General features: G+C 42.6%; 1 protein-coding gene across 16 annotated transcripts in view; it reads left to right on the top strand.

The window, feature by feature from the left end:
* Positions 1-22,983, top strand: part of LOC114659554 (band 4.1-like protein 1) — a 357,357-nt gene that overhangs the window by 160,487 nt on the left and 173,887 nt on the right. For all 16 annotated transcript variants that reach the window (XR_007935962.1, XR_007935961.1, XM_051932524.1 and 13 more), the window contains exons 2-3: positions 6,778-6,917; positions 15,152-15,310. Coding sequence is in view for 14 of the 16 variants with exons in the window: in XM_051932524.1 (XP_051788484.1) it covers positions 6,795-6,917; positions 15,152-15,310 (282 nt within the window). In the remaining 2 variants the exon portion in view is untranslated. The remainder of the gene's footprint in view (positions 1-6,777; positions 6,918-15,151; positions 15,311-22,983) is intronic.

Here is a 22,983-nt window from a genome sequence, read left to right on the forward strand (position 1 = left end):
TATGCACTCGTGTGTGACAACCAGTAACGGCACACTACACAAATACACTTGAGCATTCCTAGTTTTCCTCCTCTTTTTCTGTATGTTTACCATTCATTTGCTCAGAGGTTGATGCGCTTGCTGCTTTCTGAGCTGCTCTTCTGTTCTCCACCCTAGCGGCCTGCTTCTTCTCTTCTTTCATCGGGCATCTTTACGCGTTAAAACTGATTAAGTCAGTGTTTGTGTTGCAATTACTTAGTAAGTTTTCTTTAATTTTTCACTTAAGCTGGCACTTAAGTCTTCAATCTGCCTCAAGAATGATTTAAGATATGAAGAGGTCAGAGGATGTGACGGCGAAGGTGGTAGGGATGAGAATGGCGCCTATATGCATGCGCCACACAGCCGCCCTGCTGGCAGCTGCTGAGAGTTGATTCTACAATAAAATAAAATAAAAAGAGGAATAACTTTGGAGGTCAATCTTCACCCTGAAAGAGCATAGTAGACGTCATGTAGTATATGTGTACCAAATTTCAGGTCAGTAGGTCAAACGGTTTGCAAGCGACAGATGATTTAAAATCCTGGACAGACAAACAGACAGCCACAGTAGCATATCTTTATATATAATCTTCATTTGGATCTTGATCTTTGTTTGTCCGCAAATTCACTGCCTTGTGTGGTGTTCCTGCTGTGTTCAGTAGAGGGAGGTAGTGATGGAGGAGGAGAGGAAGTGAGGGAGAGGATTGTTGGATGAGGTTGGAGTGTGGTGATTAAAGAGGATCGAAATTAAGGAGACTACGTGCTGTTTGTACTGGCTGAATACACAACACCTTGGTTGTTACTTTTCTTTACAAACACTGTCGATACCACTCTTTGTGTTTAGATCTGGCGTCGACACCTGCTTCGTTGTCGAGACTGTGGTTTTTTTGTATTTCTATCGACCGTCGTTGGCAACACTTCGTCCAAATCGAATGTTCACCCGCTTCTTCGAGTCGGCAGTCAGAGTATTTAAGTCGGACACACTTCTGTGATTTTCCATCAGTCGGCGTTTGGAGTTCAAGAAAGAAGCATTGGTTCTTCCTTACTCTTTGGATTGCCACAAAGCAACCTGCGAGATTGGAGAAAGGTTGAGAAGAGATCGTGAGAGGAAACGACAGCGCCGTGAAAACGAGATGGACTGTGAACGGAGAGAAGCAGAAATGCTCCTCCTCCACCACATAATTACTATTCGGACAGTGATTCCGAGTAGGCCGTTCCTATCGAATCAATGTCCAAGGGTTTTGTTTTGTAATTTTGTTTCCCTTTTAAAAAATCATAATGCTGTGTGATGAAGGGCCCAGTTCACGACTGGCAGCCGTGTTTAAACAGGGAGCAGACAACTTTAACACGCGCAACGTAGTTGGGCGCACATGGTTAGTTATATATAAAGATGCCCAGCAGAACGGGACGGGTTTATACTTCTTCTTTGGACTTCTGAAGGTTTTCCTTAGAAACATTTAATGACACTTTCTACTTTGCAACTGAGCTCATTTTGTTTGGAAATTGTCTTCCGTGACTTTATAATCTAAAGCTGCCACCATGTGCATGTGTGTTTATTTTGTTCTGCTAGAACAGAGCAGAAGGGTCCTGGTTCAGCCAGCATATTCCCCCAGGCTGATGTTCAAAGTTGCATTTCTTGTTTGTTTCGTGTTATTTTATGCCATTTGTTTGTGTTAATGTTTATGTTGTTTATTATGTACCTTTCTCTTTTTGTTTATTTGTCCTCGTGTTTTGCTGGTGGCTCCCCAAGGGGCGGGGCCACCTGCCAATCACCACCAGGAACAGCCCTCCATCCTATTTAAGGATTTATTTCATTTCATTCATTTATTTCATTGAACGCACTAAGGAGTGGTGAGTGTTTGTGAGTTTTTAGTGTTATTGCTTGTGTTTTCCAGAATTTCGACCCTGTGCTTTGTTTCTCAACTTCGTCTTTGGATTTCGTTTCGGGATTGTGACTATTGATTTTTTTTTTTTTAACCTTTGTTTTATGACCACGAGTTTTGGCTACTGTACTGGGACTTTGTTAGGCGTGGATCTCCTTGCATATTCAGGCAAATCTGGAGCTTTGTGTGTTTCAGAGCCTTTTGAAAATAACCCCTTTAATTTAATAAAGATTTGTCTTGGCCCTTTGGGATTCTAATCAGGGTTTTTCATGGTGTTTTCTCTCCCCCACTAGTGGGCATCTTTTATGTCTGTTCTTTCAGGACTCCCCAGATCACAACAGAAGGAATTTTATCGAGATAAAGATAAGACATTGTCTGAATACCAGCCTAGTTTGTGTGTTCTGTATTTCCCCTTGTATAATTTCTTGCATTAGGAATTTGTTAGTTTTCGCATACCATACAACACAAGCCAACATGGGAGTGAACAAGCCTTGTGTCAAACGTTTGAGTTTGGGACGTGTCAGTTGAGGTTTGGGGCATCTCCTGTTATGGGGAACTATTTAGATGTGACACAGCCTTTAACGTGGTCTGGAATGGAGTAGCACAATCCAGAGTGGCTTCCGCTCAACCTAACCTTGTGGTTACAATACTTTTTTTTTATTTTAAAAGAAAAGAAAAACGTACAAAAACATATGTTAAAACATCTACACCGATTTGAATTTGCATTTTGATTTCTGATTGTCTAATAATATGCAACACTAAACATACAGTACACTGCTTTTATGAAGTTTCCGTATCATGGAAATATTGTATTGCGAAGCTTGAATTGCAATATAAATTGTATCATGGTACAAGTTTATTGTCTCATGCCAAGTTCTTACCTTATAACTTAACATTTTGTTTACCTTTTTAATTGCTTCTGCCTGGAGGATGAGACTGTTCTCAGAATTTCTGACACACCACACGATTGTCTGTTTCATCTTGTTGCCTCATTTCTTATTTGATCTGTAAGTCCGGATTTATACTTCACGTGATGTGACGCATGCTGCAGCGGATGCTCCTGCTACGCAAGTATTGTAGTGTTTATACTTGCGCGCGTACTTTACGTAAATCTGGAGGAATCCGCCAGGTGGCAGTGTGAGATATTAAAACGGTGAGAACATGTTCGGCTTCTCTGTGTTGTGAATTGCCTAGAACAAGCATTAAATTCCAATGACACCTTACCCCAATATCTCTGAAAAGTATTTTTATTGTTTAAATCCAGGGATGTGTCCATTCCAACAAGCATTGGGCACGAGTGAGAAACAATCCCTGAGCATGGCCTCGGCTCATCAAAAGGTGAATACAAGCACTCACATACACTGGCGTCATTTTAGTGGCACCAAATCCCCAAATCTGCATATCTTTGGAAGGAAACTGGAGCACAGTGAGAAAAACCCAGCAGGAAAACGTGTAAACTCCAGGCAGGGAATATCAGCGACGTGACTCCCTGCAAGACAGCAGCGCTAACGCTCCGTCACTGTGTCACCCCCATGTGTGTAATTATTAACAGTATTCATTATTTAAACGAAATTACCGATTTATCTGTAAAATGTAATATACATACTTTAATGCTTTTCATCATGAAAGTGATATCAAGTATAAATCTAAGGATTCTAAATGTGCAGAGAGTTGGAATATCATACATTTAATGTGCTCAGTGTGGCGATCAATTGCTGGCGATTCGCTGCTGTCAGTACCGGAGGAAGCCCTAGAAAAAAAGACGGCACAGAAGATGAGACTTTTAAAACGTATCGTGTCATTATGATCGGGAATATATGACGCCTGAATATAAAAGCACCACGAATACATCTGTATGTCTGCATTTTGCTTCACCACATCAAACCATTTATCAAATACCGATCTCGTAGGATCCGCAAAGCGGCTTTCTGTCACATGTAGATAGTAAACAAAGACTCTGACGTCACATTCCAACTTTTAGCACACTGCGCCCCCCGACTTTTTGCTGGTACTGCAACTCGTGCACGTGTTAATTTCTGAGGACCTGCTCAGAGGATGCATCAAATGAATGCTCAGAACACGTGGCAGCCATGATGCGGGAGCGTACGCGTTCTGAGCGTGAAGTATAAATGAGCCCTAAAGCACCTTGTTAGGGTGTGCACTGTGAAGACCACCATATAAAATCAAACTGGATGGGCTTATTGCTTCAAAGTGATCGGGACTGCACAGTTTCAATACAACACCATCCACATGTCCTAATTGTTTGCAAAGGAGTAGGACCCTTCAGCAAGACCCGTAACCTGAAAATTGCTCCAGGGGATGCTGTTCAAAGGCTGACCTTGCACTCTGACCCTCAAAGGTCATGTGAAAAGATGATTTCCCCTCGGGGAAGGTTCCCCTCAGAAGGCTGTTCCGGGCCCTAGTATTTGTTCCAACTCATTCCACCACTGAATCAAGCTTCAGTCTCATTTCTAAAGCTTCTGGCTTTCTGGCCATTCATATTTACCATAATTTCATCTTTTTTGATTTCACCTCAAACATGTTGCCCAACTCGTATCTTCTGATAAACATTGTAATTCAACCTGAGGGGAAAAAAATGGGTACTTTGACCAAGGAAGATTCAGCTTGACAATAGTTGGGGTAATCATAAGAGGTGATGTTAGCTTTGCATCTGACACAGTGCAGGGCACCATGAGAACTGGACATATGAAAATGGGCAATGAAAGCTTGCTGTACATAAAGATTATAAAAATACTACCTGCCGCTCTTTGCTCTTGTGTTCATTGTATTGATTCCGACTGGCAAACTGGCCAGTTGTCCTTAAATCTTTCATCATTTGTCTCGCTCTCTAATTTTTTTTCTCTCCCTGTCGACAATTTAGATGACAATGATGTGCATAGCAGGTCTCAGATACAACGGTTGCCTTTGATGAGTGCCTCATTCTGACTTTGAAATAAATAAAATACCTGCTTCATCATGAGAAGAAAATAAAAAGCTTGTTAGGGCAGGACAGCATGATGAATCACCGGTGACTGATTTACAGGACTTGTTCATTAATTCAAAGCAACTGATGCCGGCGTTGTTTGATGATCAATGAAATCCTTTTCTTTGCAAAATTTTTAATGTGTGCGTTGAATATTTTTAAGGTCAGTGCCGGTCGAAGCCCATTTGGAGCCCTAGATGGGGTAGACGGATGTCGCTCCTCGCTGTCTATAGTGGGTAGTCAGTATTATTAGGCTTCAACTATCTGTGTGGCAGGGGGCCCAATTGGTGTCCGGAGCTTGTGCCCCTCTGTGTATATACAATGGACTTTAATGAGCATGCGCACCTTGGTGTATGGAGTGTGCGCACGTTTAGTTTCATACCCAGTGGGCAACAGTGCCTACTCTGTTTGTTTAAAAAACAACCAAAACTCATCTGTTCAGGAAGGCTTTTAGCTCTACGTGACTTTATTACCCTTCTCTCAGTTTATTTCTCTGTCAAGATGCTCATGTAACCTGTGTGTGTGTGCGAGACCATCAGTTCGGTTGTCTGTTAGGCTTTTCTCTGAATTTACTATCTTACTCTTCTTTATTTATTTATCTGGTTTAGTACAATGCTATATACTGTATACCCTGCCGTTCTTTCTTAAACTCTGTGAAGTGCCTTGACCATGGGAAAGGTGCTATATAAATAAAATGTATTGTTATTATTATTATAATTACTCTCTATCATCAGAGTTCAATGACCCAGTGTGGTACCACCTCATTGTCAGGAGTGTGAGCCCCTTTCTGTATATACCGCAGAGTTTAAGAAGTGCATGTCTCTTGGTGTACGGAGCATGGTACATTCATTAATGGCGTCCAACGGTTACCAGTGCCTACTTAAAATCATCAGCGTTTGAGGGCCGAGTCTCTTTACCCCTTAGATCAGCGAAAGGCAACCTTTTTCGAGTTGCGGCGCACTAAGTCCATAAATTTTATTTCGCGGCGCACGTGAGGGACTGCCCATAAATAAAGTCGTGACAACACAATCTATGGACAATCGCCAATAAAAACAGTTAATTTTACAAGTTTGAAAGACATTTTATTAATAAAGGAATCAAAGGATAAATCTTAAATTTAATTAATGTGAACGTTGAGATTGTTTTTCAGCACATATTTGCTCCGCCTTCTTCTATTCGTACAGTGAGCGAGATCTTCTAACGAGACTTTTTAAGTCTCCCGAGATGTGTTTTTGACACCGCTGGTGTTGATATTATGATGAATGGTGAACAGCGAAAATTTCAACTTGCATTCAAAATAAATACATTCGTTTATTCAACAATCTGATTAACCGTTATCTGTTTTTCCAACATAAAATGTTTTTTTTAAACATTATCTTTTTAATCAACCAAAAGTTCAAAAACACTAGCAATTTTAAATATTTTACAAAAGTTTTCGCTGCGCCCCTAGAAAATTCCGCGGCACACTGGTTGCCCGACATTGCCTTAGATGATGGCGCCCTGTGTCTCCTAATGTATTGACAGGTTCTACCTAAGGTCATTAGAAGAAAGTGCTGGAGAAAGCGTGTCATCATTCGATTCATCCAGGGTTTCTTGTAGTTCCTTCTCTAGTTGTTGTGTTGAGGGGGTTGACTCTTTCTAATAAAGGCAATGGTGTGTGTGGAGCTGCTGTGAGGTCTAAAGAGGGGCTGAGTCCACAGAAAAGAGCTTTGCTCTTCAGAAAGAATCGCTGGAATGGCAAACTCGCAAAGCTCTGAAGTCCAAAGGTTTGCTGCCATGAGGAGATCACTTGTGTGTGTGTGTGTGTGTGTATGTGGGTGGCTGCAAAAAGAAAATAAAAGAAGAAACCGCTTATTGAAAACATGGAAATAAGCATCAATGTTCATTCTTTTGCAGGCCATTGAGGGGTAGTGATGACGACAGAGACAGGCCAGGAGCTGGAGGTGAAGAACGCCACAGAGGAACCTCCGCAACAGCAGGGGGTATCAGCAAGTGCACCGGGAAGCCAGACTACTGATGGCAAGAGGGCAAAGCAGGTAAGAGCCCAGAATGAAGGGATGAGATTTAATCTAAGAGTGTGAAAGTTTTATTTCATCATCATCGAGATGCCATTTTTTTTTACTTGTCTTTCTGAAGTTGGTCACGGTTGATGACAGCGGCCCCATTGTTTACTCTTATTTGCTATATTGCCTGTCACGTGGCTATTGCGACAGATCATCACACTGCTGGTATTTAGGATGGGAGAGAGGTGTGTCCTGTGTCCAACTTCTTCTTCTTTCGGCTGCTCCCATTAGGGGTTGCCACAACAGATCATCTTTATCCATATCATATTATCTTCTACATCTTGTTCTGTCACACCCATCACCTGCATGTCGTGTCTCACCACATCCATAAACCTTCTCTTAGGCCTTCCTCTTTTTCTCTTCCCTGGCAGCTCTATCCTTAGCACCCTTCTCTCATTATACCCAGCATCTCTCCTCTTCACATGTCCAAACCAACGCAATCTCGCCTCTCTGAAGTTGTCTCCTAACCATCCAACTTGAGCTGACCCTCTGTCCTCATTTCTAATCCTGTCCATCCTCGTTACACCCAATGCATATCTTAACATCTTTAACTCTGCCACCTCCAGCTCTGTCTCCTGTCTCCTGCTTTCTGGTCAGTGCCACCGTCTAACATAGCTGGTCTCACTACCGTCCTGTAGACCTTCCCTTTCACTCTTGCTGATACCCGTCTGTCACAAATCACTCCTGTCACTCTTCTCCACCCATTCCACCCTGCCTGCACTCTCTTCTTCACCTCTCTTTCTTCCACAATCCCCATTACTCTGTACTGTTGATCCCAAGTATTTAAACTCATCCACCTTCACCAACTCTACTCCCTGCATCCTCACCATTCCACTGACCTCCCTCTCATTCACACACATGTATTCTGTCTTGGTGGTCCTACTGACCTTCATTCCTCTCCTCTCTAGAGCATATCTCCACCTCTCCAGGGCCTCCTCAACCTGCTCTCTACTATCGCTACACATCACAATGTCATCAGCAAACATCATAGTCCACGGGGACGCCTGTCTAATCTCCTCTTTATCCTGTATCCTAAAAGGATAAAAATTAAAAGGAAGCCTCTATTTGACTAGAAATCATTTAGGGAAGATTTTTTTAAATCTAATTTTAACTTCAACTTCGATTATCATTTTTTTTGTTTGGCCGATTTGCTCCCCTTCAGACTTCCCTGCTTATTCCATGACCACATTACAGCTTGAAACTTTATACGTTTTTTTTCATCTCCTGAGCTTTACTGATAATGTTATTCAGCTCCAGTCTCTTTTTTAGACACCACAACAGTGGGGAAGGAGTCAAGGTTGCAGAACGCTTTATGGCGAGGATGGGGAAGGTGAATCAATGCCAGGTGACTGCACTGCTCTCTTCACTTAAGCACGAGTTGCTGTGCTAAAAATGACTTTGAGGTCAATTACAAGAACCAAGGGCATAATGTGATGCACATACGGGGCGCTCTGTGATTTATGAATTAAAGATTGATGGAATGGGTAGAACTTACTAGTGGGAAGCAATGGCATTCATGATGCAGCACTAAAACAAATAAGAAGAAAATATACAAAAATAGCAGAATAAAACTGTTGATGGTGTAAATAATGATAAAGGCTGAGCTAGCTGTGAAATTATTTAGACTTTATATTTTTCACATTTTGATCTCATTTAGCTTACTTTTTCAGGCATTTTAATCACCCTGTTTACATCAACAACAACCGCATTTATTTCTAGAGCACGCTTTCATACAAATGATATAGCTCAAAGTGCTTTACAAGATGAAGAAAGAAATAAGAAAAATGTAAAAATAAGATTAGGCAATACTAAGTAACAAAGAATAAAGTAAGGTCCGATGGGCTGAAGGACAGAGAAAAGCAAAAAATAACTTCAGAGGGCTGGAGAAAAAAAAACAAAATCTGCAGGGATTCTGAGGCTACGAGACCACCCAGCACCCACCGGGCATTCTACCGAACATCAATGATCTCAATCAGTCCTAATGGTTTTCATTCTTCACGTAGAACTTGATGATGAAGATGATCTGCTGTGGCAACCCCTAGCGGGAGCAGACGAAAGAAGATGAAGATTGTTTTACAGAATTGTTAAATTTTCATCCTCACCATTCCACTGACCTCCTTCTCATTTACTCAATGCTGTTAGACAAAACTGATTTAAAAAAAGTGTACATAGGAACCTGAATGATAAATCAAAAATAACAAAACAGAACAGAAAACAGACATCAGCCCAAGTGGTAAGATAGCAATCATCACGTAATTAGGCTCACTTGATGAGCACCACCTCTGCCTAATTATCCATCCATCCATCCAAGGCAGGAAACAAACCCTGGGCAGGGCGCCAGCCAACCGCAGGTGTCTGTCTGTCTATCTATCTATCTATCTATCTATCTATCTATCTATCTATCTATCTATCTATCTATCTATCTATCTATCTATCTATCTATCTATCTATCTATCTATCTATCATATTGTGCTTTTTGTGTCTATCTATCCGTCCATCCATCCATTATCCAACCCGCTATATCCTAACTACAGGGTCATGGGTGTCTGCTGGAACCAATCCCAGCCAACACAGAGCGCAAGGCAGGAAACAAACCCCGGGCAGGACACCAGCCCACCGCAGGGCGCGCACACACACACACCAAGCACACACTAGGGACAATTTAGAATCACCAGTGAACCTAACCTGCATGTCTTTGGACTGTGGGAGGAAACCAGAGTACCCAGAGGAAACCCACACAGACACAGGGAGAACATGCAAACTCCACGCAGGGAGGACCCAGGAAGCGAACCTGAGTCTCCTAACTGCAAGGCAGCAGCGCCTCCACTGTGCCACCGTGCCTCCCGCCTAATTATCCTACTAGTTAATATAGCAGGGTGCACTTACTTTTTCACATTATTCTTCTGTATGTTGGTTTATTATTTGCATTGAATAAATAAAGGCAGATTAAGTGTGCTGTTGGTCAGTTGCCTGAAAAGGGGCCCTAAGCTGCCTCGAAAGATTGCATATTGTAATGTGCTCAGTTAGCCCAGTGGTCTCAAACTCCGGTCCTGGAGGGCCGCAGAGGCTGCAGGTTTTCATTCTAACCCTTTTCTTAATTAGTGACCTGTTTTTGCTGCTGACATTTCCAACCATTTCCATGTTTCCACCATAGTTGAAAAGAAGCAAATTCAGCTGGGTTCGCTCATAGCAATTTGTGAGTGTAACAATCTTATCTGAAAACTTCTATTTTGCTTATCTGAAGAAATTTCATGTGCAAGTCAACTGAAGTCTCCTTGAACAAAAATGCTTGTGGATACAAGGAGAAAGTGCAACATTCACGCAGATGGTTAGTAATGAGCAAAACAATAGAGTTCTGTTTCACACACAAGTTTTGCAAAATTGCCCCTATAATTGGGGCACCACTGCAGAGAAATTAGGGGTTAGTACGGATTGCAGAGCCACGATAAAAACGATAATTAAAAGCATATACAGAATATCGGGGTTACAATAAAATTAAGCTATGAGAAAGCCATGTTCAAATAACATTTATTATGCTGACAGCTTCCATAAAGAAGATTTTTGGTTCATTGGAATTTCTATTAGCATCATACAGTTTGATCTTTAGGCGAATTTTCTAGGATGCCATCTCCTGGGAAACCCTACAATTGCTCTTAATGTTCTTCTTCACTGTATAATCCTTCAGATTGTAAAACTATAGACTTCCAATTCTTGACCTCAATCAAACTAACCAGACTGATGAACCCTAGAATTGTTTCTCTGACATCCCTGCAGGTTGTGTTTTGTCTTTGGCACGGTGGTCCCACAAGCCTGAATGCTCCCGACTGAAATGTCCACAGTCCCTGCTTTTATAGCACTTCCTGATCACTCTTGTGAGGAGTCTCCGACGTGGCAAAACGGGTGTGGGGCCTTCAAAAAGAGTCACAAAGTAGGCTAACACCTTTACCAGCCTGCCCTGAAGAAACTCTACCAAAGCCAGCCGGCCTACCAACTGCTACTTGCAGGCTTTGGCCTAAGCAGATCCCAGAATGGAAAGCCGCTTTGAAAATTCAGAAAGACTTTAAAAGCCCCAGAATATGCAAACATGCCCTACAGGGGAGGGGGGGGGGGGGGGGTCACGATACAGCTCTGCGATTTACATTTACTTGCTTATTGGATGCATCTATCCAAAGCAACTTACAAAAGAGGTCAACATTATTGAGTAAGCATCAGTCTGTGAGACTGTTTAATAATAATAATTCTTTACATTTATATGGCACTTTTCTCACTAATCGAAGCGCTCAGCAATTGCAGGTTAAGGGCCTTGCTCAAGGGCCCAACAGAGCAGAGTCCATTTTTGGCATTTATGGGATTCGAACCAGCAACCTTTCGATTGCCAGTGCAGACCCCTAGCCTCAGAGCCACCACTCTGAGTTAACAAGTGTTATATAACAAGATTACAAATTGATCGCTACAAGTGAAAATCAAGCTGGTCAGAATCCTTAGGTTACAAAACCTAACAGTCAGTATCAATTAGACAGAAATTCACCAAACAAGAAGCCTTGAAAACACTTCTTAAACACATTGAGGACGTTAGCCATTCAGATGAAGGTGAGCAGCTTGTTGCACCAGCTTGGAGCTTCACATGAAAAGAGCCTGGACTGAGATTTGATACCAGACAGAGGTGGCATCACTAGATGCCATTCATGTGCAGATGTGAGTGGTTGAGAAGGACCATAGGACCTCACAGGTGTCTCCATATATATATATAAGTGCTGACCACCTGAATACTTATCATCATGAATGTGACTTTGATACAAGGTGTTACAAAAGCCAATGTAGTGACCTGAAAAGTGGACTGAGATGTGCCCACCTCAGCTGGTTGCACATGCCACTAGTCATGAGTGTTGTAGTAGTCTAGATGTGACAAGGACAAAGTCTGGACCGGGAGTTGTGCTGCGTATCTGACAAGAGACAGAGGTTGGGAGCGTGCGTTGACACAGAGCATTGACGCACCCACCACACGAAAAGCCACCACAAGATCCCAATTAGGACCCAAGTGCAATGGGTGACACCTCAGCACCACACGGAACAGTGTGAGGTATTTTACAGTGACTGGAGTGTCAGTCCTGCCACCAAACACCAAGTTTTCCCTGTAAGTTTGAGGACCTCCTTGTAAGGCTGAATGCAGGTAAACGTCACGCCCAGGACAGAGCAAATGCAGGTTAAGGGTCTTTCTCAAGGGCCCAAAGGAGTGGAATCACTTCCAAGACAACATTGAATCAGAATAAAAATGAAGGGTTGCCGACAGAAAAAGAAAAATACAAGAAAATGCGCCAAAAATGATTTTCCTTCCTAAAAGGCAGTCCACTGCAGGTAAGTCCAAATTCATGATCCAAAGCAAACAGTGCAAGAAATCCCGAGAAAACAGAACAAAAGCCTTACTTTATAAGAATGTCCAGACAACTCTCAATGACAACTTGAGGGGAACCAGAATATAAAGGTGGAGGGCGGTCCCTCAGGTGAGATGTCCTTGTGGCCCCGCCCCTTGGGTGTGACACACACAGAGCACATCTTGTAAGAGCTCAGAGTTAGTTAGGTTACGTTAAATTGATAGAAGTGTTTTCTTTGTTATGTGAAAATGTTTGCCTCCACGTTACTGAAAACTTTATGGGAGGTTCTATTATATCCCCCACAAGCTAAACTGAAAATGGAATATTCTAATTATTTCTTGTCATTCCGACTACAGACAAGTTCAGTTTATGATCGGCCTTGCAGTGGCTAAGGCATAGAAGGCATACTGTTTCAAACCCGGACGTACAGAACGTACTGAATGTACTGAAGTGAAGTCTGGTTTGCCGTTGAGAAGTAAGACAAGTTTTAAGTACTGAAAGTAATTGAAGTTTAACAAGAGGAAGGTAAGACTGTAATGAAACAGAGAAGAAACCTTTTTTATTCTGTGTGAATAATAACTTTTTGTGATTTGTTCCTGTTTAAATGTTCAAATGAACTTTATCGGACTGAGAAATTTCTTTTGTTATGCATTTAACTCATTCTGGATCCTGCCTTGCCAACTCAGTAGCTGCTCAATTCCGGGAATCTGGAAAAAATGCAGCTACACTCAGAATGGAGGAAAATTTAACAATTCTGTAAAACAATCTTCTTCTTCTTTCTGCTTCTCCCGTTAGGGGTCGCCACAGTGGATCATCTTTTTCCATCTCTTCCTGTCCTCTTCATCTTGTTCTGTTACCCCCATCACCTGCATGTTGTCTCTCACCACATCCATAAACCTTCTGTTAGGCCTTCCTCTTTTCCTCTTCCCTGGCAGCTCTATCCTTAGCATCCTTCTCCCAATATACTCAGCATCTCTCCTCTGCTCATGTCCAAACCAACGCAATCTCGCCTCTCTGACTTTGTCTCCAAACCGTCCAACCTGAGCTGACCCTCTGATGTCCTCATTTCTAATCCTATCCATCCTCATCACATCCAGTGCAAATCTTAGCATCTTTAACTCTACCACCTCCAGCTCTGTCTCCTGCTTTCTGGTCAGTGCCACCGTCTCCAACCCATATAACATAGCTGGTCTCACTACCGTCCTGTAGACCTTTCCTTTCACTCTTGCGGGTGACCGTCTGTCACAAATCACTCCTGACACTCTTCAAATGCCAGTCCGTCCTGCCCACACTCTTTGTTTCACCTCTCTTTCTCCCACAATCCCCATTACTATGTACTGTTACTTCCAAGTATTTAAACTCCTCCACCTTCACCAACTCTACTTCCTGCATCCTCACCATTCCACTGACTCCCCTCTCATTTACTCAATGCTGTTAGACAAAACTGATTTAAAAAAAATGTATACAGTGTTGCATGCGGCTAGGGGTGGTACCCAGCCGGGATGCCCGGAAGGACCGTAGGAGGGATTACGCCTCCTCCAGACCACGAGGGGGTGACCGCCCTGGTGGCTTTGGGGACCATGGGAACAGAGCTTAGAAGCTCAACCCTATAGGAGCCCGTGGTCACCGCCAGGGGGTGCCCAGATGCCAGAAGAGCCCTGGTCTTCAGCACTTCTGCCACACCCGGAAGTGCTGGGGGGACAAAGACCAGGGGCACCCGGAGTGCTTCCAGGTGCACGGCTGGCACTTCCGCCACATCAGAGAGTGCCGGCAGAAGATCATTGGGAGGCAACTGGAGCACATCCGGGTGAAGATAAAAGGGGCCGTCTCCCTCCATTCGATGGCCAGAATCGGGAGGAAGAGGACGAGGTTTCCTGGGAGGAGTGGTGGTGCCAGAGGAAGGATTGTGTTGTTGGTATTAAGGGCTTTTGGGACTGTGTATTGCCTGTGGGGTTCACGGGGAAGACGTGCCCCACAGGTGAAGTAAATAAAAGTCTTGTGTTTTTTACACGTGACTCTGTGTCAGTCAGTGCCGGGTCGGGCGCTATATAACGTCTAATTCACAACAGGAACCTGAATGATAAATCAAAAATTACAAAACAGAACAGAAAACAGACATCAGCCCAAGTGGTAAGATAACAATCATCACGTCATTAGGCACACTTGATGAGCGCCACCTCTGCCTAATTATCCTACTTGTTAATATAGCAGGGTGCACTTACTTTTTCACATACTTCTTCTGTATGTTGGCTTATTTTTTGCATTGAATAGATAAAGACAGATTAAGTGTGCTGTTGGTCAGTTGCCTGAAAAGGGGGCCTAAGCTGCCTCGAAAGCTTGCATATTGTAATGTGTTCAGATAGCCCAGTGGTGGCCAACTCCAGTCCTGGAGGGCCGCAGTGGCTGCAGGTTTTCATTCTAACCCTTTTCTTAATTAGTGACCTGTTTTTGCTGCTGACATTTCCAACCATTTCCATGTTTCCACCATAGTTGAGAAGAAGCAAATTCAGCTGGGTTCGCTCATAGCAATTTGTAAGTGTAACAATCTTACCTCAAAACTTCTATTTTCCTTATCTGAAGAAATATCATGTGCAAGTCAACTGAAGTCCTCTAGAACAAAAATGCTTGTGGATACAAGGAGAAAGTGCAACATTCACGCAGATGGTTAGTGATGAGCAAAACAATAGAGTTCTGTTCCACACACAGTTTTGCAAAATTGCCCCTATAATTGGGGCACCACTGCAAGTTCCAACACTGAGTCAAGTAGGGCTTGTCATGTCTGTGGCTTTGCAGAAGTTCTGTTGATTTTCTGATTTTTTCGTCCCCTTTATCTAGGATCATGAGGACAAGGAGATGGGAGAAAGAGATGATGCCTCAGAGAAGACAACCCCCAGTAAAATCCCAAAGTCACCCCAGAAATCATCCAAGAGGCCCAAAACAGTCTCCTTTAAAGTGACTCTTCTGGACACCTCTGAATATGAGGCAGAGATTGAGGTGAGTAGTGAACTTGTGCTTGATGTTTTGTTAATGGTGGCTTTGAGGAGCAAGATCTAGCAGAAGGGCTGGCCTGGCTTGTGGTTTTTTTGAGGGACGCACCCATTTTTAGAGCCTCTCTATGATGGGATCATAACAGACAGGTATGTGGTGACATGTCACAGAGTTGCTGTCGTGCAAATGTTAAACCACAGATGGCTTCTTGTAAATTTGGGCTGAACAGTAATGTTTACTTGCACTTTATGTGGACAAATACAGTATATAGAAAGGAAGGTAATGAACCAGAGATATTGTCCTTTAGGGGAAATACAGAAAATTAATATGAGCATGGGGTTAGGATTGTAACAATTGCTATATTACCCTGCACCCTTGTCTCTTCTTTTAGAATGTTTTGCTCTGGTGATGTTCATCACCTTCTTGTTTTATTAGGGCCTTCAGGGGTAATCCAAAGTACTCTATATACAGTATTCCTTCAGTATGCCTCAGGTTTATGCTGAAGTAATAGTTAACTTTTCTGGCTATTGTTTAGCTTCTGTGCTTTCTTCTTTTTATGAGTTACTGTTAATTTTAAATTGCTCTTTTAGTCTCGATTTTATTGAAGATAACTGTTCATCAATGGTAATGTCTGCCCTTACTTATAAGGCATGATACAGTTATGCGTAAAGTGTGCCATATGTAGCAGCAAAGCTGTCAGCTTAAGGAGAACACACAGGATAGTACATTGTGGACAAAGCAAGCCGCGAGTGAAGAGCTCAGCACAGGATTTTCAGACACTGCAGACCCGACAATGTATACAAATACAAGAATGAACAGTTGGACATCTTTCTTTGTGAATGTATCTGCTCTTATTATGTATGTATGTATGTATATATATATTGTGGAACGAGCCCCGGACACAGACAGGCAGACATGTTTTTAAGCACCACCACACGTTTATTTACACAGTGCTATTTACAATTCTTGTGCCACAAACCCCAATCTCCCCCAAAGTCCAGGTCAACCACACTATGCCACTTCTTCTGACTGCCTCCTTCTCTCTCTTCTCTGACCTCGTCCTTCTGCCACCCGACTCCAGCCTCGAATGAAGGGAGGCGGCCCCTTTTATCTCCACCCGGATGTGCTCCAAGTGTGCACCGGCAATCTCCCACAGACACGCCCCAGTGTGGCGGAAGTGCCGGCTGTCTCCCCGGAAGCACTCCGGGTGTCCCCTCTCTTCTTCCCCCCCCAGCACTTCCTGGTGTGGCGGAAGTGCTGGGGACCAGGGTCCTCCAGGCCTGGGGACGCCCCCTGGCGGTGACCACGGGCCCCTACAGGGTTGAGCTTCCAAGCCCTGTACCCGTGGCCCCCAATACAACCAGGGCGGTCACCCCCTCGTGGTCTGGAGGAGGCATGAGCCCTCCTCCTGTCTTCCTGGGCGTACCGGCTGGGTAAGAACCCCAGCCGGGTGCCACAGTATGTATGTATGTATGTATGTATGTATGTATGTATATGATTCAATACACATAATTGTACATGTATGTGATACCATAAGCGCACCAGAATTTCAATATAGCTGTTTTTTCATCTTCTTCTTCTTTCGGTTGCTCCCGTTAGGGGTTGCCAAAGCGGATCATCTTCTTCCATATCTTTCTGTCCTCTGCATCTTGTTCTGTTACACCCATCTACTTGCTTTTATTATCTTTTTCCCTCTTGATTTTGTCAGACTTGCTTTTGTTTATTGTTGGATTGTCTTTTTGGTTTATACAGTATTTAACCAGATTATTTATTGAAAACTATAGTGTGTTGGCCCACAACTTGTGGTCATCTGCCTCGTCCCCCTAAATGTCACCTCCTTTTAGTTGCTTCTGTCCACCTACTGCTCCCCAAACACCACAGAACCTCCAGCACAACTCATAAGGTTACATGGAAACCAATGAGGTATTGTGACCCTTACTGTTTTTCCTAAAGGTTCTGAATGTTTTTGAAGCATTTTTGGAACATGGCGATTCTGAATTTGTCATCTTTTTACAGTTTGCCTAAAACAAGTTAATTTTGTTTAAAATAATACAGTAATCCCTCGCTATATCGCGCTTCGATTTTCGCGGCTTCACTCTATCGCGGATTTTATATGTAAGCATATTTAAATATATATCGCGGATTTTTTGCTGGTTCGCGGATTTCTGCAGACAATGGGTCTTTTAATTTCTGGTACATGCTTCCTCAGTTGGTTTGCCCAGTTGATTTCATACAAGGGACGCTATTGGCAGATGGCTGAGAAGCTACCCAACTTACTTGTCTCTCTCTCTCTCTTGCTCTGACATTCTCTGCTCCTGACGGAGGGGGTGTGAGAAGGGAGGCTGTTCGCACACCTAGACGATATGGACGCTCGTCTAAAAATACTGAAAGATTACCTTCACGTTGCTCCCTTCTGTGCAGCTGCTTCCTGAAACAACATGCTGCACGGTGCTTCGCATACTTAAAAGCTCGAAGGGCACATATTGATTTTTGATTGTTTGTTTTTATCTGTCTCTCACTCTCTCCGACATTCTCTGCTCCTGACGGAGGGGGTGTGAGCTGCTGCCTTCATTGCAACTGCTTTGTCCGGCGGTGCTTCGCATACTTAAAAGCCAAACAGCCCTATTGATTTGTTTGCTTTACTCTCTCTCTCTGACAATCTCTGCTCCTGATGCGCACTCCTTTGAAGAGGAAGATATGGTTGCATTCTTTTAATTGTTAATCGGAATTGTCATCTCTGTCTTGTCATGGAGCACAGTTTAAACTTTTGAAAAACAGACAAATGTTTGTTTGCAGTGTTTGAATAACGTTCCTGTCTCTCTACAACCTCCTGTGTTTCTGTGCAAATCTGTGACCCAAGCATGACAATATAAAAATAACCATATAAACATATGGTTTCTACTTCACGGATTTTCACCTTTTGCAGGGGGTTCTGGAACGCAACCCCCGCGATCGAAGAGGGATTACTGTATTTCTCATTGTTTGCCACACCTCTTTATGGTACCATCATTAGGGTGCACTGTTCAGTTGTGTGAGATGTGTCCCCAGATGTCATGCTGAGTGACATCACTCATAAAAAACTATTGTATTCACTGCAGCATCGAAGACAGTGGATAAACTTTTAAAGGTTCTTTTGAATTTCAGTTAAAAGTTTCTTAGTTTCTCGAATCCTTGCTGTATTTTCTGACCTTGTTTTCCATCTGTCATTTTGGATTTGATGGTAGTTTTCATTTTGACTTGCTGGTTTTAATATTTGCTTGTTTTTTGACCATGTTTAATCTTCCACTCCTTGAAAACATTAGTTTTTGTGGCAGTTATATCACCTGTAGTCATGGCAGAATACTTATGGTTTGGCCAGGGTTTCATCCCTGACCTTAATGTCTTTTCTTTTTATTTGTTTATTTGTATGTGTGTGGTGACCCGCGGATTGGTGCTCGGTGCTCTCTTCTTTTCTCGATGCACCTCCTCACTAAGCTCCTCCATTCTGTTCCATGGTTTCTCTTATAAGGGTTATATCGATGATGTGCAGCTGCACTGCCGACTCCTCCAAGAAGCGTTTGAAGGTTCTTTTGTTTGGTGAATTTCTGTCTAACTGATAATGGCTGTGCCAGGTTCTTGTAATTGCAACAAGCTTGTGTTTTATTCTGAGCTTTTCACTTTTGATCAGCAGTTTTGTACTCTTGTCCTGTAACACTTGTTCTCAAACAGTCCCCCAGGCTGATGTTTACTCGATTATGTTGTCCTCTTCGGTAAGTCACGTTGGATCAAAGCATCTGCTAAGCAAAAAAATGTAACTGTAAATGTTGTGACATTTGTCAAAAGTATGTAATGAATTTCTTTATTGTTTCTGTATTGTGTCATTTTATATCTTGAACTGCTTTGTTTCTGAATCTTTGTCAATGCACTTTGACATTTTGCTTATCATTTTGTATGCTAAGCACCAGTGTTGTGCATGAACGAGTTCAAAGGAGCGCGTTCATTGAACAAGCTCATTTTACTAAGAACGGTGAACTTAACGTAACGTATTTGCAAGTGAAGAACTTGAATGTGAGCGAGTTCAGTTTTAGGTGACATTCTGGGTCTGGTTTAGGTCCAGATTAAAAGTTTTACCTTACTCTGTAATGTTGGGGTGGATCCAAATACGAATACGGTATTCAGATAAGCACAAATAGTGGATATTTACAAATATTTATTTTGTATGAATTTTCTGGCATTTATTTGTATTCGAAAAAAGTAACGTCAAATCAAATAGGCCCGGTCTGTGTCTGCCTGCTTGTGCTTAAGCCGCACCCCTGGTGACACGAGCACGCGGTGAAGCTCTGCTCTCGCTTTTAGGAAAACGTCCTTCGCCAGGCCACTTTATATTTTTCCCCATTGGACATGCAATATGTCACGTGAATTTTAACCGGAAGTGTAATCGGTTAGTTCACCTACACGCTGGTTCCACAGTCACACGGTTGGAGATAGAGCAGTAATTTATATTGTGGCAAGCGAATGGGGGTGGTATCCAGCCGGGACGCCCGGAAGGACCGGAGGAGGGATTACTCCTCCTCCACACCACGAGGGGGCGACCGCCCTGGTGGCTATGGGGACCACGGGAAAGAAGCTTGAAAGCTCAACCCTATGAGGGCCCGTGGTCACTGCCAGGGGGCGCCCCGATGTCTGAGGAGCATTGGCCCTCAGCACTTCCGCCACACCCCGGAACTGCTTGGGGGAAGAGTGCTTCTGGGTGCACAGCCGGCACTTCCACCACACCGGGGAGTGCCGGCAGGCACTCATTGGGAGGCACCTGGAGCATATCCGGGTGGATATAAAAGGGGCCGCATCCCTGCATTCAATGGCTGGAGTTGGAAGGAAGAAGGCAAGAGCTCGGGAGGAGAGGAGTGGAGGCGGATCTGAGAGAAAGGCATTGTGATTGAGAGGCTTGGACTTTGGGGGAGTATTGGGTTGTGTGCTGTGTCACTTGTAAATAGTATTGTGTAAATAAACGAGTGTGGTGCTTAAAACGATGTCTACCTGTCTGTGTCCAGGCCGTATCCCACAATATATATACTTGCATCTATGTAATTTCTTTTTTGACCATAACAATATTATCATATATGGTGTGACGGATGGCCGGGGCCCATGCCTGGCTGCGACACCCCTGAACCATGTATACCAGGGGGACAATGGTGGGAAACCCAGTATCTCCTCCTGGACGTTACATGGCAGCCTCCCTGGGTTGCACCGGTGCCTCAGACTCCCCCAGGGATTCATGGGGGTTGGAGTTCTGTGCAGCCCTGTTGGGTTCTGCAGGCACCGCCAGGGGGTGCTGCAGCAGGAGCTGCTGGCCCCTTTTGGGCACTGGTTTCGCCTTACCCAGAAGTGCAGCCATATGCCGGCAATCAACCACCTGGAGCACTTCCGGGTACCCAATAAAAGGGGCCAGCGACCACCACTCAGCGGCCAGAGTTGGGTGGAAGGAGGACAAAGCTTGCTGAGGAGGAGTGGTGGAAGAGAGAAGAAGAGTGCTTGGTGTTACTTGTATACTGCGCTCGGGACTGCGTTGTGTCTGTGGGTACGAGGAAGGTGTAGCCCACAGATGAAGAAAATAAATATTTGTTTTATTTTACCCGTGCCTCCCATGTGAATCTGTGTCGGGTCGGGCACAATATAGTGCCTTTGCTTACAATGGTTATACGTGTTTGTTGCTGGATATAACTCAATAAAATGTTTTTAAATAAAAACGTCTTCATAATTATTGTATTTTATTCAGGAACACTGTAACAGCCTAAGATAAGGCATGCAAAACTGAAAAAAAATAAACTCATGGGTCATTCATTCTCACTCTGAAATGGTGAACTATGAACGGGAATTTATTCATTTTAATCTGTGTGAACTGAACTATGAGCTGTGTGAACTTGCATAACACTGCTAAGCACTGTGGTTGGCTCTTCTAATTACTCAGCCAATCAGGCTGCTTGTTTCGGCTTATTTAAAGGTCAGAGATGCCTCAAGCCAGTTGTGAGCTATTAGCAATTCCTGCTTGTGCTGTGTTTCCAAATTTTTGTAACTTTTGTTGATATTTTTCTTTGAATTTCTGGTTTTAACATTTTGCTCTTTACTTCCTGATTTTGATTTTTCGAATTTTGGGTTTGGAATTATATGTTTTATTTGGGTTGCCTCTTTGTTTTGAAACATCTTTTAGCATTTAGACTTGTGTCATCCTTTTTCAGGATTAATGTTTACATTTTTGGTACTTTGGATTTACGTTCTGGTTTTGGTTTTCTTAATAGAATTATTAAAGAATTAATTACTTAGTGTGTCTGGGCCAGGGGTTGTATGGTTCCCCTTTTCCTTTAAGTGATCCTTTTTGAAGCCATCTTTTTGCAGTCGTGGCCACTGAAATCACCACCTTACCATTCTGTTACACATAATAACATCTATTTGTGAATTTCCCCTTGGGATTAATAAAGTATCTATCTATCTATCTATCTATCTATCTATCTATCTATCTATCTATCTATCTATCTATCTATCTATCTATCTATCTATTCTTATTTAAAAAACTGGAATATTTTTGCACCTTCTTTTTGGGGTGGAAATATAACACTAAGAAAGTTAAGACATCTTGTAATATTTTGAATTAGGTTATTATTTTCTGGCCAACCAGTAAAAGATCCAATGGACGTAAAAAGATGAGACGTAGCCTCTGTAGTAAAACTTAACACAATATTCATAAACATGTATAATACATCAGTAATAAATAATTATTATACACAACAATTTACAAAACATAAAATACAAACAGAACAACACCATAATTAATAATATAATATTCATCAAAAAAAAGCAAATATACTCGAGCCAGAGATAAAACTCTGGCTAAGCCATGACGGTGCCCCTCACTCCAGGCTCTCCCTTTAATTTTTCTACTTGATATCCTGGTTAAGAATCCTGCTGGTGTTTTCGCTTAGAATTTTTGTCAATCACTTACTTTTCTTGACCTCCGTCCCTCAAAGATTAACATCAATAATCCACAAGGCTTAAAAGAAATGATGAATGCTTCTGTTTCTTGTTTATTAGCCCGGCTGGATCGTGATAGATCTGTCCTGGACTACAGCTGAATGTTAATCAGACATTGAGCCATCTTCTAAATACTAAGGCAAACGAGGACCTCAAAGAACGTGAGGAGCTTGATATTCACCACATTAGATCTAGTGGTATTATACATTTGGCCAATGCCTTTATCCAAAGTGACTTATGACACATTACATCAGTTTACAGATGCCAAGTCAAGTCAAGTAAACTTCATCATTATCATAAATGACAGTGTTTTAAATATTTTATGGGTATTTTAAGGTATCCTCCTACACTCATGTTGAGGTTTATACAAGATGAGGAATCTGATTCTATACCAGTGTATCTCAACCTTTAAGTATTTGCGAACCGAGGTTTGCGCCCCCCAAAAGTTTTTTGAAAGGACCCCACTAATACCAATTTGTTCTTTTTAAATTAATGATATATCAAAGATGCATATTTTATTATACCTACTTAACTTTTATAGACATTTATCTAAGTCTATATTTATTTTTCTAGTATCAGAATGTAGTTTAAGTTAATTTGTTTTGGTTTCAATAGATGTATTTTTCATATTTTCGATTCTTGTTTTCTTGTTTTCACATCTTTGCGCCCCCCTT

Source organism: Erpetoichthys calabaricus, chromosome 10 (genome assembly GCF_900747795.2).
Source record: "Erpetoichthys calabaricus chromosome 10, fErpCal1.3, whole genome shotgun sequence".
NCBI lineage: Eukaryota > Metazoa > Chordata > Cladistia > Polypteriformes > Polypteridae > Erpetoichthys > Erpetoichthys calabaricus.